Raw genomic sequence first — 18,296 nt, 5'->3', positions numbered from 1 at the left:
GACGCCAGTAGCACTCCCCATCCTCAGTTGTGACAACCCCAAATGTGTCCAGACTCTGCTGCCAAATGTCCCTGGGGAGGGAACAAAATCACCCCAACCAAGAGCCACCGTTCTAGAAGGAAGACCGTGATTAAAGAATGAGATGAGTGATGTATAATTTCAGAGAGAGAGTCTTCCTCTGAAGAGTAGGAATAGGATTATAAGAAAGCCATTGACGAAGAAATCAGACTGAATGGCCAGGAACGGAAACGAAAATCAGCCTGAGTCGCTCTTCAGTAATCACACAGCGCTGCAGCTTCTGCTGGTAGAAACTCGGGACAGAACGCCGAGAGAGAGTTTTCCTTTTTGATTTCAGCTTCAGAATCACCTGTGCCGTCCAGGCTCCGGCTCAGCAGTGGAGAAGTCGGAGAAAGTGAATGCATCGGAGGCTTTAGAGCTCAGTGAAAAGCTGGTACGTATTTACGACATCTGCACCACCACTCCCAAAACCTGAGCCCCCTGCAGTCATTGTTAACCATGGGACAGTTTAAATATCAACCTCATATACCTATTTGGTTTTTCTAATAACTCTGCAAGACCCGCCTATTATCCCAGCACGGGTGGAAATGGCATAGCCTGATTCTTTGGGCAGAATGAATGTTTATGTCTGTTGTTCCGGTTCTCGAAAAAGGCAAAGTGTAAATGGATGTGGAGAAAATGAACGTGGTTCTGAAGCCCAGTTGCACTCCTTTCCAAAGCATTTGTTTGTCTTCTGCAATTGCAGAGAATGTATGAAACCAAATTAAACCTCGGCTTCCTTAGAGCAGCCACCAGCGGTCTCGAGCCATCTCTCTCACCCACAAATCTTTTCCTTGTAGTACATGGACATGAGCAAAACCCTGGGATGTCTGATGAACATCAAGGACATGTCAGGCCACGTGTCCATGAAGTACCTCTCCTCCAAAGAGAGGGAGAGAGTCAGCCAGCTTCGACAAAGGGACCTCGACCTGGTGTTCGATAAGATTGCCCAGCTGAAGAGCCGGCTGGAGAGGAAAGAGGAGCTTCTGCGAGGGTACCAGAAGGACATTGAACAGCTCAGGTACCCCAGGGCCCCATGTCTAAACACTAGCTGGCAGAGACCCCCGGCCTAGAACAGGAGGGCAAAGGCCTGAGCACAGAATGACCTAGATGTCGGGAGGGAAGGGGGACGGACAGCCACCAGGGCCCAAGAGAGGCGAGTTTGTATGAAAGCAGCCATAGAAGCTCTCGGGCTTCTCCATTCCTGGGCTCGCTTCCTGTGCAAGCTCTACCTTTATGACCCTTGGCTGATGACTCCCCTAGTGTGGCTTTGGGGGTTCTACCGTATTTTCAATAGCTGCACCCCTATGCTCTAGCACGTGGGGAGATGCCACACTCTGGCTGCACAGACTCCATGGAGGAGCCCTTTGTTCTGTCCCCCACTCCCCAAATCCTTGTCCCGCTGCCCAGCCTGTAATGACACTCCTCCGTGAGCCCTCCCTGGAAGTCTCTGCAGAGGCTTCAGGGAACGGGACGTTGACGATGGACGGGAAGGATGAGGGAAAAGAGACTCTCTCCTGTGCACCCAGGCAGAGCAAAGTGTCTGTTGAGATGTACGAGTCCCAGATAGCCAAGCTAGAGGACGACATCTACAAGGAGGCCGAAGAAAAGGCCCTGCTAAAGGAGGCCCTGGAGCGCACGGAGCAGCAGCTCTCCCAGGAGAAGAGACTCAACAGGGCCATCAAACAGCAGAAGGTGAGACGCCCCTGCTGGGGTGGAGCCTCCAGGCTGCTCTCCGCTCCCCATGACGATGGCAAAGATGGGGTGGGAGTGTTTACTGATGCAAAGGAAGGCAGCAGAATAGCTTCAGTATCATACAAACTAGGTTCAAACCAGAGCTCTACTGTTTGCTGCATGACCTTAGACAGGTTTCTTAACCTCTCTGAAACTCATGGGGTTCCTCTGTATCTTTTTTAAGTGGTGGCTGTTATTCATGTTTTTACTGTTCTGCCAGGAGCTGGAAAAACATATATAAGTCAGATCTTTGAGAGTAGAGATTTGGGTCCACTATTCTGAGTGCTGGAAACATAGCAGACACCCAGTTAATATTTGGTGAATGGACGGAGGGATAGGCAGACAGGCTGATGGATGGACAGATGGATGAGTGCATAAATGGACACTGGATCAAGACGTGGAGACTGAACGTCCCTGAAGAATATATCCCTTAGTGTGAACAGACAGGTGAAGAACTGACTTCAGGCAGATGCAATGGGACATGGGCTGTATCAGGAGGGTGCATGGGGCTCTGTTGCCCAGGGGAGGGCATTCACCCACCCAAGAGCAGCCTCCCAAAGCCTTGACACCTATGCCGAGTTACAAAGGAGAGTTGGAGTTTGTCCACCAAAGCGATGGGCGGGTGGACATCCAGGCTGAAGGAGCCACAGAGGACTGGCATAAGGATAAGGCTGGCTTCCTCGGATGAAGCTGGAAGGAACATTGGCTTGAGAAATCCAGATTCCAGGCTCAGGCTGGGGATCCAGCCAAAGTAGATTGACTCTGCCCCCAGCCTCCAGTATCTCATCTGTAACACAGTACAGGAGTTGGTCATCCTGGGTTCAGATCTTCCACTTATTTTCTGTGTGACCTTGTGCAAGTTTCTTGCCCTCTCTGAGCCTTCTTTCCCCATCAGTCAATGGAAGCTCACAGCCCCCGCCTCACAGAGTGGTGGTGAGGATGGAAGACCATGCAGGCATCCTTCACCCTTCTCACTCTCGCTTATGGACAGTGAGGGGACTTATCCTGTCTTTAAAGTACCCACTTATGGCCAGGCACAGTGGCTCACTCCTGTAATCCCATCACTTGGGAGGCCGAGGTGGGTGGATTGCCTGAGCTCACAGGTTCGGGACCAGCCTGACCCTGTCTCTAAAAAATAGCCAGGCATTGGGGTGGGCACCTGTAGTCCCAGCTACTTGGGAGGCTGACGCCAGAGGATCACTTGAACCCAAGAGTTTGAGGTTGCTGTGAGCTAAGATGCCACGGCACTCTACCCAGGGTGACCAGGTGAGACTCTGTCTCAAAAAAAAAAAAGAAAGAAAGAAAGAAAGAAAACTCACAGTAACGACAATAACAAATTTTTTAAAAATTATAAAGTACCCACTTAAGTCCTGGCACTGGCAGGTGGATGTTGCCTTCTCTGCACTGCCCATGCCTGTACACATGGTCTCTCAGGTGAGTCCCATGACCAGCACCCAGAAGGCTCCAGAGGCCCCCTGACAACCCTGAGCCTCCAAGTGGCTGGCAGAGCTTCATGCCTGCCTTGCAGTTAACCCTCAATCCATCCACCTTACAGTCCCCAGGCATGTCCGTGGCCCACTCCAGACCAGGCACTGGAAGAGTAACTTCTAAACAGAGTCAGACTCTCCCTTTCCCTTAACTCCTGCAGAGCAGATTTCAAGGCCAGGATCAGGCAGAAGAGGAAAATAACCATGGCCATGGGCGCTGCATGACCGTCACAGGTCAGGCCCTGGGCACAGTCCATGCTTTGCATCATGGTCAGGTGTATTAATGCTGCTAAGAGCTCTGCCTGGTACAATGATCCCCACTTTACAGATGAGGAGACTGAGTCTTGAAGAGTTAAGAGATTTGTGCAGGTTCGCATGGTAGCTGGTAAGCAGGGCTGGGACGGGACCCCCAGGTCTTTCCTGTCCCAGCTTCCATGCTGTCTGTGGGGCCAGCCCCAAATCTCCTCCTGGTAATTGGTAGCCTTCCTGACTTTGGAGTTGTGTGTGTGTGCGTGTGCATGCTCACGTGTGTGTGTGCATGTACACATCTGTGGGAGTGTGTGTGTGCGTGCTGTGTGAGTGAATATTTGTGTTAGCATGACTCTGGGGGTGTGTGTGTTGTCTGCCTGAGCTCAGAGGAGACCAACCCCCCCAGAGAAGGAAGCTCCTTCTCCAACCAGGAGGCACTGCCCTCCATCCTGCAAACCTGTCACAAAGCTCCCTGGCCTGCAGCCCCAGAAATGAAGGCTCTAACTGAGCCCCGGATGTGGCTCCTAGCATTCACTGCTCTGAATTAAACATCACAGGCCTCAGTCTGCGTGCGTTGTGGGGCTGCCTCGGGCAGAGGACAGTTTCCTTTCACGCTGTGCCGTGCCAGGGAGAGCTGGGCAGCAAAGACGGAGGTCTGGCTTGCCCTTCGATGTGCCCTCTGGACAGAGCTCGCTCCTTCCCAAGGCATCCCCCAGGGCTTGGCAGCCCAGACCCCAAAGCAAAGACACCAAACCCCAGAATGGGATAGCAAAGGGTCCCAAAAGCCCATTGTGGTATGCTGGCTGAAAATGTAAGCAAACCTGAGGATTTACATAATCAGCTTCACATGCATTATTCATGGACCACCTCATTCACATACTAGGCGGTGGCTGGGCCAGCCTGTTTGGCACCAGTCTTCCGTGGAGGAGGGTCTGAAATGGCCAAGTTAAGCCTGTGTTGGAGGAGGGTCTGAAATGGCCAAGTTAAGCCTGTCTCGGGAGTCCCCAGGAGACTTAGAGCTGGGAGCTTTCGAATTTGTGGAATTCACAACATAGGGAAAGATTTGATAGGAACTATAGACACGGTCAGGGCAAAGCTGATGGTATTGGGATCGTTTATGGAGGGCTTACCAGCCAGCCCACACATGCCTCACTCACCTCACATCAGCCTTTGAGGAGAGAGGGGAGGTGGAGGGTGGTGTCACCCTGCTACTCAGCTATAGAAACGGGACCCACCAATCCTGCTCTCTGAGCCTGTCCTTTCGGCCACCCCATTCCTTTCAAAGGGCACCTCTCATACCCACCCCCATCACTCTCAGGGTTCATTCCTGGGCTTGGGTTTACATTTAAAGTCTGTTATGAACACGCTGTCAGGAGCTCTTATTTACCAGGAAGGAAAAATATTTTTTTAAGTTTTCCTGGATTCTAAAGGGAACTTGTATACATCTGGGTAAGCAGCTCCCTGCTGGGAGTATATGTATTTTCGTTTTATAAATGGAAGTTAAAGGAAAATAGAAAGCCCCTCACTTTTTTTGAGTTTTACATGGAATGTTTCCCCAAGGAGCCTTTGACTTTTTCAGAGTCTCTCGTATAAAATCTCAGCACCGATACTTAGAGACGGAATGGTCGAGGCGCTTGGAAATGCAATCGCTCACCCCTCCCCCCCCCACACACACACACAGACACACACGGAAACACCAAAACCAAAGTCATTTTAATGTTTGAACATTTCTTCGCCAAGCAGAACTTTCCACAATCGAAAGTCCTATTTCCATAGTGATAACTTTTGGCTACGCAAATGGGATTAGATATAAAATCCTGGGAGAACCTCAGTGCCAGGCATTCACGGAGAACCTTGTTGTTGCCAGCCTCTTGGTGTGGGATGCCCAGGTACAGAGCTCTCTGCATGGGACAGTGTGACGGTGTCAGTGGCCCAGGCTATGCCCTGTCTAGTCCACGTCTAGCATTGCTAGGTAAGATGGCAGTGTCTCTCAGAGCTAACAGGTGAATTTTGGAGTTAAACAAGCAGAGTTCAAGCCCACCTCTGCCCCGGGGAGGCCTCAGCAGGTGACTTTAGCTCTGTCTCAGTTCTCTCAGCAGCAACAATAATGGCAGCAGCAGGACCCAACTCATGGGACAGGGGAGGGTCAGCAGAGTGATGCTGGCCGGGACAGGGGAAGGTCAGCGGAGTGATGCTGGCCGGGACAGGGGAGGGTCAGCGGAGTGATGCTGGCTGCGATAGGGGAGGGTCAGCGGAGTGATGCTGGCCAGTGCCTGGCACGCAGAAGAGTGAAGGCAACTCATGGGTGGGCAGGGACAATCCCAGCACTTCTTTCAGAGAGCTTCCTGCCCACTGAGGAGTCCTCAAGCCTGAGACTCTCCCTCCACCCCTCCTAAAGCCAGCTAGCAGCTCCTTCCTGCAACTCCCTTTTCTGCTGGTCAGTACAACCAGGCCCGTAGCCAGGAGGGAAGACCGGATACTTCTCATGAATGGGTGAAGACTGGAATTCTCAACAGAAAAATGTTAAATGCACAGAATTCACCCTCTGAGAAGCACACAAACTCTTTCTTAGGCCTTTGTTCAGTCTGGGAGGGTGAGGACAGCTGAAATGCTGCTTCTGGCTGGGGAAGCACCTCAGGTCCCCTTTCAGGCTTCAGCCAATCCAATCCTAGCCACAGTTTTTCCGGGTGGTCTCAGCTGGGCTAGAGCCCCTAACCCTTCCTCTGCTCAATGAGCTCAGATCCCTCATCTTAAGATGAGGATAAAAATAGTGCCTACCTCATAAAAGTTGATTCCACAAAGGCATGCATACACAACCCTCAGCAGGACAGGGTCAGCGGCCATGCCTGGAATCCCAGTACTCAGGAAGGCATTACTGGGAGCATTACTTGAGCCCAGGAGTTTTAGACCAGCCTGAGCAGCATAGCCTGTAATCCCCACACTTTGGGAGGCCAAGGCAGGAGGATTGCTGAAAGCCAGGAGTTCAAAACCAACCTGAGCAACAAAGCAAGGTTGTAGAGATGCCCATCTCTATAAAAAAAAAATATATATAAGAAAAATTAGGTGGGTGGTATAAGACTGTAGTCCCAGCTACTCAGGAGGATCGCTTGAGCCCAGGAGTTCAAGGCTGCAGTGAGCTATGACTGCACCACTGCACTCCAGCCTGGGTGACAGCCTGTCTCTAAGAAAACATAAATAAAATAATATCCTTAGCAAACAGGACCACCCAATACATGCTCTTATACCATCATCTCTATCTTCACCATACTATTTAACTCACTATCTTCTAAGAGTTCATTGGGCCCAAATGTTCTCAAGATCTTGGTTTCCCCAGTACCCCCTGGGTGTTTTTGACCAAAGAGTAGAAATTGGGAGATGTTATGTAGGATGAGAATGGGATGGGGGGGCTTAGGCGTGGTGCTGTCAGACCCACAGAAGGATGCCAAAAGAAATTGTGGTTAGAGTGTTGTGTTGTGTGGGTAAAGATGGCTCAAGAAATAGACCTCCCCATCCATCTTCAGCTTACCAGTTCCCAGGAGTCCCAATGCCTGCTAGATAACTCAGAGGTATGTCTCACATTGGAACAGATAAGGGCACCTTCAACACTCTTTGCTCACCTGATATTTCCACTCAGGAATGTGTAGAGGAGCCCGAACAGAGAAATGCAAAAGAACCAACACCTTGCAACTGTTCCTTCAGAGAGAAAGAGAGGCAGGTATGGAGAGGTGTTCTGCTGTTGCAGCCAGACACAGAGTAGAGACAGTCGTACACACAGGGTAAGAGCAACGCGAGTAAGTGCCCAAGGGACACCACACATCTCCACTCCACCCCTTCCCTGCCCCAGCCCCCGGCCCCTCCTGCCTGCAGTTGGAACAGTGATCAGGAGACAACTGAGCATCCAAACCTGTATCTTGAGGTGAGAGAAGGCAGAGGGGAAACGCAAGTCGTTTGAGCTCATGGAGCAGTCGTCCCAGGCACTGAGTGATTTGGGAACTTGGAGAACAGGTTTGAGAGAAGAAGGGAGGAGCATGTAATCCCAGGAGGCCCTGCCCTCAGCGCGAAATAAGGGGAGAAAGCGGGTTCAGGATGAAGCCAGGAATGAGCGTGAAAGTGGCTATGGTGCCAAGGGGGAGTCTGCATTTGTCTACAGCCTTCTGGGCCCCCAAGAAGAAATGGAAACGCAGCGTGGTCTGCAGTTCACAGCATCATGAGACTCAGTGGTGGGAGGCTCACAGGGGTTCCTGGAACAAAGAGCATGCTGGATTTTCCTCTTGAGGGGACACTGATGCCCAGAACCATGTCCCAGAGAACAGCCTTCATGCAGAAGCAGCACCTCGTTGGCTGAGCTGAGTCTGAGGACGGCTCTGGAGGGAGACAGACGGGTGTCGCCACATCCCAGGGAGTCCTGTGGGAGGCTGGGCTCTGCTCTGCTGCCCACTGATTGGGCCCAACCCAGGAATGGACTGGATTTGGTCCACTGGAGCTCCCTGAAGCCCTCAGGTCCCATAGAACAGGTTGGCTGCCAACACCCCATTCCTTGTTTCCACCAGAGCAGCTCCTTCATCTGTGTCATATACCAGGGTCCTCACGGGATTTTGCTTGGGTAAAGGGTTCTGCTGGGGGGAAAGGGAAGAGAAGGAAAGGGGAAGGGAGGGGAGAGGGAGGGAGGGAGGGAGGGAGGGAGGGAGGAAGGAAGGAAGGAAGGAAGGAAGGAAGGAAGGAAGGAAGGAAGGAAGGACTGAAACCACTGCTTTGCAATACCTGGCAATCTGGATTGTGCCTGTCTTCTGAATGAGTTCCTCTCAACTGTTTGTGACAAATATTGAGTGGCTGCAGGCTCCAGGCCTCCTGGAGGGCAACTGTCAGTTAAATTCAGGCTATAAGCCTTTGAAGGCTGCTGCTCTGGGAGGATAGAGGAGTCTTATGAGCCCTTAGGCCCCTATCCCAAAAGACAGCCTGAATCTTCCGCCTGAGTTCTGAGAATATCAAAACGGCATTACCAGATTTGAGGGGAAAAACAAACAAGCAAAGGAACAAATAATCTGTCCAGTTACGTAGTTATTTAGTATAAAATAACAAATAGTATAAGTATGTTCCAAGTACTGCATGGTACATAGTTACACTTCTAAAAAGTATTTGTTTCCATTCTGAAGTTCAGAGTTAACTGGGCGTCTGTAATTGTTTCTGGCAGCTCAACCAGCAGCTATTTACTGAGCCCCAGCTAGATGCCTGGAGGACGGGAGGCAGAATGCAGCCCACCAATGTGCCTCTTTTGGCTCATGGGATGTTTTCTGTTGGGGGGCTTTTTGTTAAGTAACTTTTCAAAACAGGGCACGTTCACTGAGCATACTGGATTTCTGGCTTCTCTGGGAAACTTGACTGCTACGGCAACTCTAGGCCCGTGATCCCACAGGCCACCAGCTTCCTGGCCCCTCGGGACCTGAGCTCCTGGATTTGCCCATTTCACCCTCTTCTTTTACTTCCCTGGCCCCTGGTGGTGTCTGGTTGATGACCCCAGCAAAACTCAAGGGTCCCTGAGAGGGAGACCCCAAGCTCAGGTCTCTCCCTCCCTGCTGCAGCTCCAGCACCTGGGGGATGCTCTTTCTTCAGAGAACCTCTCAGAGGTGTGGCATCTTGAGGCCACCAAGTTGCACACTGTAAATGAAACCCCAGGGAAATATCAAGCTTCAGATTTGGGGTAACGGTGACCTCCAAACAGCCGCAGGTCTCCATCTCCTGGCAGGAGTTCAGCCCCTGTGGGTTCCATCATGCCTGGGTTGCTGGGATGCTTAGGTGAAAAAACACGGGACTTTGGTGATGGGGGCACAAGTGCTCACAAGGCTCCTCCGCCTGCTCTAGGAGGCTTTGCTTCTAGCCAAAGCAGATTTGTCCCCCAAGCAGAGTTCAGAGTTCCTCACAGGCCCCTCAGGTGACCAGTCTCCTCCTCTCCTGGAACCTGGAGCAAAGGTCCCCAAGAGACTCAGCAGGACATGGACCAGGGCTCCCAGATCAGTACCCCTTTCTCCGCAGACCATGCTGCCACTCACTGTTCTCGGGAAGGCCCCACACGCCAAATGGGTAGCATCTGAACATGGAGGGACAAACGTTTATCTTTGATTTGAAAGGCAAAGAGAAACACAAGCTAAATGTTGTCACTATTTTTTCTGTATTAAAGAGACGAATGTTTGTAGAGATGGTGAAGAGCATGATGCAGAACTCAAATTCCCAGGTGAGCCAGAAAGAAGAGAGAAAACAGTAGGAGGTCAGCAGGGAACCCGGTGGACAGTGGTACTGTGTCTATTACATATTGAGCCCGTGGTGGCTGCCAGGCACAGAGCTAAGCTCTCAACTTGCATTATCTTATTTCATCATTGCAGCGCCCAATGACCTGGGCAGTGTCATCACCCCCAGTTTACAGATAAGGTGTCTGAGGCTCAGAGACTTTAATTTGTCCAAAGCCACACAACTAAGTAGGACATCTCGGTAGAATTCCAGGAGCATCTGACAACAGCTGAGTGCCCCTTGTTCTCCTTCAGGTAGTAAGCCTGATATGGTTCGGCTGGCATTTCTCTTGAATATGAAGGCACATCCTCCAGAATCCTCTTTTTTTTTAAGAGTTGATAAGCAAGGACATAAAATCTTGAACAATGTTGACCCCTGGCCATTCACAGTCCAGCCCTGGAACTGGAATTGACCCAATCCATATGCTGCTTCTCAGAAAGTAGAGACCAGCTCTCGGGGAACTTGAAATCTAAGTACATTTTGGGTGCATAAGAGAGAGGAGTTATATTCAAGTTTGATAAAAGGCTACGGTTATTTTGAGACAGCTAAATTATCACTGGGGCTCGGGCCCATAGCTCAGTGGTTGTGAGTCATGTGCTACATAGGAAAATTTTTTAGGGCACATAAAAAAATTTTGTGCTAAGCACTGGGGAGAGAAGTGTGAACGAAAAGACTAACCTGGCCCCTCCTTTGCTCAACAGATACTGACGGAGAGCCTGTGACCACATGGCACAGCCTGTTCAGGGTCTAAGTTTCAATCACACACCCTCCAAGGGGGCATGTCACCCCTGAGAGGGCAAAAACTCGTTCATTTTATATGTAAAGCACAGATGTGTCTCCGTACAGATATGCAGTTATGCGTACGCACCTATACAGGTGCTATCTGTAAGGAGGTAGGAGGGATTAGGAAGAATTACCTAAGAAGTCTTGGCGGGGGGGGGGTACCGTAATGAAAAAAGACTGAGAAATAATTAATTAGATCAATGAAAACATAAAAATCCCTGCCTTCCTGGCTTACGGTCTTGGGCCACTTTTTTTATACACCTAAGTGCAGGTAATGATTAAATAATTACTTTGTGCAAAGCGTTTTGAGGGCAAAGGCCGGTGGACTGAGTTCAGGAGCGTATTTCATAGGGACCTGCCCAGCCCGAGGTCCAGGAGAGGACTCTCCAAGGAGGAGAGATGGGAGGTTGTGTGGAAATGGGCAGGGACTTCCTGGACGCAGTTGCAGGAAGCAGCCACCCCTGTGTGTACTGAGTTAATTTCCACTTGCCAGCCATGTAAACCACTGCCTGGCCAGGCGCGGTGGCTCACGCCTGTAATCCTGGCACTCTGCGAGGCCAAAGCAGGTGGATTGCTTAAGCTCAGGAGTTTGAAACCAGCCTGAGCAACAGCGAGACTCTGTCACTACTAAAAACAGAAAAATTAGCTGGGCATTGTGGCAGGTGCCTGTAGTCCCAGCTACTCAGAAAGCTGAGGCAGGAGGATCCCTGGAGCCCAAGACTTTGAGGTTGCTGTGAGCTACCATGCCACGGCACTCTCCCCAGGATGACAGAGTGAGACTCTGTATCAAAAAACAAAACAAAATTCTGCCTTTTCATTCTGAGGGTTAGGCAGCAGATGCGTGGTGTCAGGGCGGCCTCCATGGGTTCCCCAGCCCTGCTGCCCACCCAAGCACTTTCGCACTCCCCATCTCTCCCTCCTCCCAGGTCAGCCTTCTCTGCAGCCTTCTGCTCCCCCTCCCTTCTCACACCAAAATGAGAACCAAAGCTCCTTCTGTGGGGCTTCCCACCCCAGGCTCCCGGCAATGCCCCAAACTCCCTGACAGTGGACTCCACACTGGGTCAGGGCTCTGGCATTTGAGAACCGTCCATGGTCAGCAATTTTAGTGAAAAGCAAATGAAAAGGAATATAAAGAATGGGTTGTTTAGAGGCTAGAGCTGTTGATGTTTGTGGTTTTGTTTTTCCCTGGGCACCGAGACCAATATTTACCTTTTGGGCTGGGGTAGCGATTTTAGCACCCTGAAATGATCTTGAACGCCAGTCTCAAAACCCCTCCAAGACTCTTTTCAGGAGGTGATTTAGGTATTAAGGGAAAAGAGCTTAAGGGTCATCCTAACAGACTCTGACATTGAAATCCTCTTAGGATCTTCACGAGGCCCTCTGCAGAAGACGGGGCGATTTTCGGGTCCCTGCTTGACAGACAAGGAAACTGAGGGTGATGCACTAAGAGTGGCAGAGCTAAAACTCGGCTGCCCGCCCAGCCCCCTTGCCCGGGGTGTATGTGGGTGCTGAAGGCTGGAGTCTAAGGTTTGCAGGAAGCAAAGGCTGGAGGTTTAAACCTGTTGGAAAGAAACTTGCAAATCACAAAAGTATCTACCAGTATGAACAAAGTTGTGTAGGAGAGATTCTCTTAGGTTGCAATTTAGAGAAACCTACTCAGGAAGTGGAGGGGAGGGGTCTTAGAAGGATACAGGAGTGTGACCCTCTTGAAAGTGAAGGGAGAGGAGTGGGACACTGTCTCCCCAAGCAGCGTCTCCCATGCTCATGCACACACGTGGGACACCCACAACTCATGTCTTTTGTCCTCTCTACGCCTCCGCTGATTTTTCTCTCTCTAGTCATGTGACAGGAAGAGACAATCCCACAGTCCCCCAGATCAAAGGACCAGCCCAGAAAGTGAATGGCATCTCAGAGGCCCTAGCCCCAAGTCCTGGGCATGACCATCTGCTAAGCCCAGCTGTACCAAGTGCCCAAGTGACTATGACCTGGGGTAGGGAACACACTTGGCTGCCAGGATGCCCCCTCCTGAGGGTGGGAAGTGCTCAAAAGGCTAGACAGACCCCCTCAAATGTACTGCGTCTTCTCAAAGCCATCAGGAGCTATCAGCCAACATGTTCAATGCAGTAACAGCTGGAACACCATCAAAATGAATGAGTGTACTCATCATAAGAAGCTCCTGATTGGCTCGGCGCCTATAGCTCAACCGGCTAAGGCGCCAGCCACGTACACCTAAGGTGACGGGTTCGAATCCCCAGCCCGGACCCTCCAAACAACAATGACGGCTGCAACCAAAAAATAGCCAGGCGTTGTGGCGGGCGCCTGTGGTCCCGGCTACTTGGGAGGCGGAGGCAGGAGACTCGCTTGAGCCCAGGAGTTGGAGGTTGCTGTGAGCTGTAATGCCACGGCACTCTGCCCAGGGGGACAGCTTGAGGCTCTGTCTCAAAAAAAAAAAGAAGCTCCTGATTTCAGCTTGGCGCCCGTAGCTCAGTGGTTAGGGCGCCGGCCACAGACACCAGAGGTGGCGGGTTCAAACCCAGCCCAGGCCTGCGAAACAACAATGACAACTGCAACCAAAAGATGGGCGGGCATTGTGGTGGGCGCCTGTAGTCCCAGCTGCTTGGGAGGCTGAGGCAAGAGAATCACTTAAGCCCAAGAGCTTGAGGTTGCTGTGAGCTGTATCGCCACGGCACTCTACCCAGGGCGATATACTGAAACTCTGTCTCCAAAAAAAGAAGCTCCTGGTTTCAAAACCATCAAATATGAAAACATAAACAGGAAACGCAATATCTATCCCCTGCAGGTGTGGACCCCCGAACACCGATCAGGCTTATTACCTTTAGGTAGTATGAGAATGAGAAGTCATTTTATGTCCTTTTTGTTCACACCTATGCGTATGGGTGTGTATGTACATGCAAATTACTTTTGTGTATAAAAAAATAACAAAGCCATTTGAGTGAAACATTTTGGGATCTTGCTATAATGATAGACTTTGTGTATTTGTTCCTCTTGCTTGTTGAAGGTTGGAGTCAGAAGAACCACCCTCAGGGCCACCCAGGAAAGACAGATGCTAAAGAAAGAGACTTCCAGCAAATCCAGCCACAGCCTTTTATTTTCTAAGCCTGGTGGGAGGGACTAGAGAAGCATCATCCCACCAGGCCTTCCATGATCCTCCGTGAGTCGACTTGACTCTTCTGTGTCAAAATACTAAGATGCTTTTGTAGGACTTTAAAGAGTTACTGCAGTATTTTCTTTCTAGATTAATATTTCACAGAATATTTTATTTTGGAGTATGTGGGGAGAGGGAGAGGGTTTTTTTTTTTTTTTAATGCCAATGAATGTACACATAGTCAGGTATATGAAGAATATAGGTTTGTAACCCTGACCCCTAGGCCTGGTAGATACAATTATGTGATTCCACATTTGGGTCACGATGAACCTGAACATCAAACCTCCAGGGATCTCCAAGAGACCCAGTTGAGGACACCCAAGACTTGGAGCCACAGGGCAGAATGGTAACCTCGGGGCTGTCGGGGCCATGGCATAGTGAATTTATATCTCCATTTACTGTAATAAATTTAGACTGCCAATCAGTTTGGTTGCTTCCGTAATGACTAAAGTTTATATGGCACTCTCCGGTTTTCAAAATACTTCTCATTTAATCCTCCCCCAAGCCCTGAGAGGTAGCTAGCATCATGTCCCCTTTCCCTTAGATTCGGAAGCTAAGGGCCAGAGAAGTGAAATAGCCTGCCTAAAACCACACAGCTCATAGATTCCAGAACTGGTCTTGAACATGGGTTTCTAATTCCATCTCATCTTGTCCATCGGCTATACCAGTGGTTATAGTCCCAGGCCACAAGGACAGACCAACTTTCCATCACCAAAGAACACACATTGCCCAGGTGGACACATTCCTTTTCACCGTGTTTAGAGAGACCCTCATTTTCCCTGTCCCGCTCTCTGTTCTCCCATGTTCTGCCTTCTATCTAACCAACCATCCATCCTCTCACCACCTTTCTTATATGGCCAGGTGGCCAAACAAAATAGGCAGAAGAACCAGAAGTCACAAATACATTTTTTTTTTATTCTTAGAAAGCCACATTAAAAATATTTTTATAGGCTCTGCGCCTGTGGCTCAAGCGGCTAAGGCACCAGCCACGTACACCTGAGCTGGCGGGTTTGAATCCAGCCCGGGCCGCCAAACAACAACGACGGCCGCAACCAAAAACTAGCCGGGTATTGTGGCAGGCACCTGTAGTCCCAGCTACTTGGGAGGCTGAGGCAAGAGAATTGCTTAGGCCCAAGAGTTAGAGGTTGATGTGAGCAGTGATGCCACAGCACTTGACCCAGGGCGACAGCTTGAGGCTCTGTCTCAAATATATGTATATATATATATATATATATATATTTAAAAACCAAATGTATTTTTTATACTGACTAAAATAGGGGAGAAGAGAACAAATTCTTGCGTGATATTGCACGGAGACACATCTTACACACGGTTAGGATATAAAATCAGTGAAAAGGGGGAGCATAACGACCTTCCAAATACTCTTGAAAGCCCCAGAAATTTTCTATGAAGAACCTGGTGCTATTTAGACCGTCCCATCCCCCCTAAGTCCTAAACAGCAAGTCTTTCTCCAGCTCCAGAACAAATCACTTGGTGAAGCAGCAGTTCAAGCAGCTGGCTCCCGTTTGGGAGCCAAACTGTGTAGAAAACACATTATTTGTTGAACATGTATATTTGAATTTCCATAAGTTAACTATAATGCCTGTGTGATTCCACTATAGTTTAGGTCTTTCAAAGGACACATTAATTTTTATCATACCAACATTATAATCCATGATGGCAGTTGATTCTCTTCATTCCTAGGACTGCATAGTTTTGGAGGCAGTTCCTGGACCACACCCTCCCTTCCCCTGAGAATGCACCCCACACACACCAGCAGATTTGCCATAATGCTGCTACATTAGCCATAGCTCATTGGCTGAGTAGTAGATGCCCCACCTCAGGGAGACCAATCAGATTTCTCTCCTAATTCAACCTAGGCCAATCAGCAACTCTGTCCTTAGTAATGGAACATAGGATGCTAAGATGCCCTTTAAATCATTTCTGGTGCTGGAGCTGAGAGTCTTGATGCAGTTCCAGGGCTGGAGCAGCCATTTTCTCCCTTGTGTTCAGAGAAACAAAGCCAGTCTTCATAAAAATAGGAGGCTGGAGTAAATACTCAATAAATAGATAAAAGAAACGACAGAACCCAGAGAAACAGAGCAGCAGATAATGCAGATACTAAAGCTACGTAGACCTTGCTTAGCCATCACTTTCCTCTAACATACAGGCTCAAAGCTAAAACACCTTGATTTTCCTGCCTCCCTTGCAGCTAGGGTGGCCCATGTTGTAGAGATTCAGCTATAAGTGAAAGCCCCTGGGGAGGGTTTCCCTGCTGGAATAAAGGCAAGCTTCTTGGGAGAAAGTGTTTTTCTCTTTGTCCCTGTGCCTTATCTCCTTTTTCACACCTGGAGCTCAGACTTGGAGCTGGAGCAGCCACGTTGGGGATCACCAGGCAATGAGCAAGAGGGCAAATCCCACCTGCTAACGATAATACAGCAGAAATACAAGAAGCCCTAGGTGGGTGCCTGTGGCATCACTGAGCTCTGAATGGTGGGTGACCAAGCTGCCTACCTCTGTACTTCTTGTATAAGACAAATAAATCCCTATCTAACTAAGCCACCATCATCAGATATATACATTTGTACTGTGGAACAAACCACCCAAAACTTAGTGACTGAAAATGACAAATATTTATTATTCCTATGATTTCATGGGTTAAGCCGGTCACTTGTCCTGTCTGGGATGGCTTAGCCAGGACTGGATGAGTTAGAATGACCATGCCTGTTCATTGGCAGGCAAGTTGGGGTAGGACAGTCATTCTCAACCAGAAGTGACTTTGTCCCCCAAGAGTAGTTTGGCAATGTCTGAATGTAATTTTGGTTGTCACAACTGCAACCAGGGGAGTAGATGCTACTCTCATCCTTGGTAGAGGCCAAGGATGATACTCAACAGAATAGTCACAATAGAGAATTACTTGATCTAAAATATTAGTAATTACTGAGATTGGTCTAGAATAAACTTCCATTGGGACACTTGTCTCTGCTCATCACACCCACTCCATCATCCAGCAGGCTAGACCACACTTGTTCATCTGGTCAGGGGTTCCTAGGAGCAGCAAGTGAGAACCAACCCCCCTACACAAGCACTTTTCAAGTCTCTACCTGCCTTGGATTTGTTAATATTCCATCAGACAAAGCCAGAGTGCGTGTGGGAGGGGCTCCGAATTTTCCCAATCTATCCACATCAGATTTTCTGTTATTTGAAGCTGAACAGGGCCAGGTGCAGTGGCTCACACCTGTAATACTAGCACTCTGGGAGGCCAAGGTTGGTAGATCACTTGAGCTCAGGAGTTCGAGACCAGCCTGAGCAAGAACAAGACCCTGTCTCTAAAAATACACACACTCAACCCCAGGGCGACTGAGTGAGATGCTGTTTCCAAAAAAAGCCCAACCTGAATACATTCTCATTTGACACAGAAGGAAAAATTCACCTTAATTCACAATGACTCTCTGATTCCCAGTTCTTTGCCTTGTGAAGGCCAGTTCTAACGCCCTCCCTTGGTTCCACCAGGACCCTTCACCTCCCTCAAGATTCCTTGGTTGCAAACAACAGAAACCTCTTGTGGCTATTTAGGCAGAAAGGGAGTTTGCTGAAAGGAAACAAGGGAGGTTAGAGAATCAAGGGCCAAGCAGAACTAGAAAGTCTGGCTTGAACAATCAGGAACTGGCTTTTCTTCCCTGTAGGGGAGTTTTTGCTTTTTGCTTCAGCAAGTTGGAGTTCCTGTTATTTGCAACCCAACTGGCATTTGCTAAGACCCTCTGTTAGGCCCCCAAGGGTGGTTCTGAGAAGCCACCAGAACCCTTTCCCCAGGGGGTCGTACCAAGGTACCACACCAAACCTCCCAAATTTCCTTCTGATGCTCCAAGAAGTTAAGATACACAACTAACTTCCTTCCGCCCTTGCCAATGGCAGCCCATTTGGATTCCTGGATTCGTGACTTTGCAGATAAGGTGCCCTTCTCCAGAAACTTGGCAGCCTTGCCAGCGCCTGCTGTTGTAGAAACCAGAGTCATGAAATGTCTAGGGGGAAAAAATAGCTTCCGGATCTGCACTCCCAAGTGTGCTCCTGGTAAGTGGAGTGGTTTCCAATTTTTTAGGAACTTAGGAAGGAAAGCACTACACTAACAAGGACAGGAAACCCAGACCTGCGAAAACTAACGTGTCCCTCTTTTCTGTGCTGGAGGCTTCCTGAAGCAGGAGTTAGGGCACCCGGTGAGGGTAGACTATTTCGGCTTATCAACTTGGCCTCATTTCCATCAAGATGTGCTGCTTGCATCCGTCATCTCAGTGTCCCAAGTTATTTTGGGCCAATTCATGACCTTATGTGCCTGTTTTTGTTTTTCAACATTTTTCATTGCTCATCTGGCCCCCAAAAATCCACCGCAAAGACTCCGACCTGTGCAGGGAAGGATTAGCAGGTCCTGGTTTTGAGTTTCATCTTTAGCATACTGTCGTCCTTTCTAAGACTCTAAAATTTTGGAGGCAGAAATTTTATGTTCTAGCTAACTGTGGTCTTTTTTTTTTTTTTTTTTTTTT

General features: G+C 49.4%; 1 protein-coding gene across 1 annotated transcript in view; it reads left to right on the top strand.

Moving 5' to 3' along the window:
- The window catches only part of FHAD1 (forkhead associated phosphopeptide binding domain 1), a 119,931-nt gene extending 106,181 nt beyond the window's left edge, over positions 1 to 13,750 (top strand). Inside the window, 4 exon segments of the mRNA XM_023509768.1 lie at positions 356 to 451; positions 858 to 1,078; positions 1,587 to 1,752; positions 13,612 to 13,750. Coding sequence (XP_023365536.1) covers positions 356 to 451; positions 858 to 1,078; positions 1,587 to 1,752; positions 13,612 to 13,728 — 600 coding nt within the window. The 3' untranslated portion in view covers positions 13,729 to 13,750.
- The last annotated feature ends 4,546 nt before the right edge of the window (positions 13,751 to 18,296 follow it).

Source organism: Otolemur garnettii, unplaced genomic scaffold (assembly GCF_000181295.1).
Source record: "Otolemur garnettii isolate 467f Iridium unplaced genomic scaffold, OtoGar3 scaffold00009, whole genome shotgun sequence".
NCBI classification, from domain to species: Eukaryota; Metazoa; Chordata; class Mammalia; order Primates; family Galagidae; genus Otolemur; species Otolemur garnettii.
Note: the sequence above shows the minus strand (reverse complement) of the source record. Positions and strands in the feature narration are given on the sequence as shown.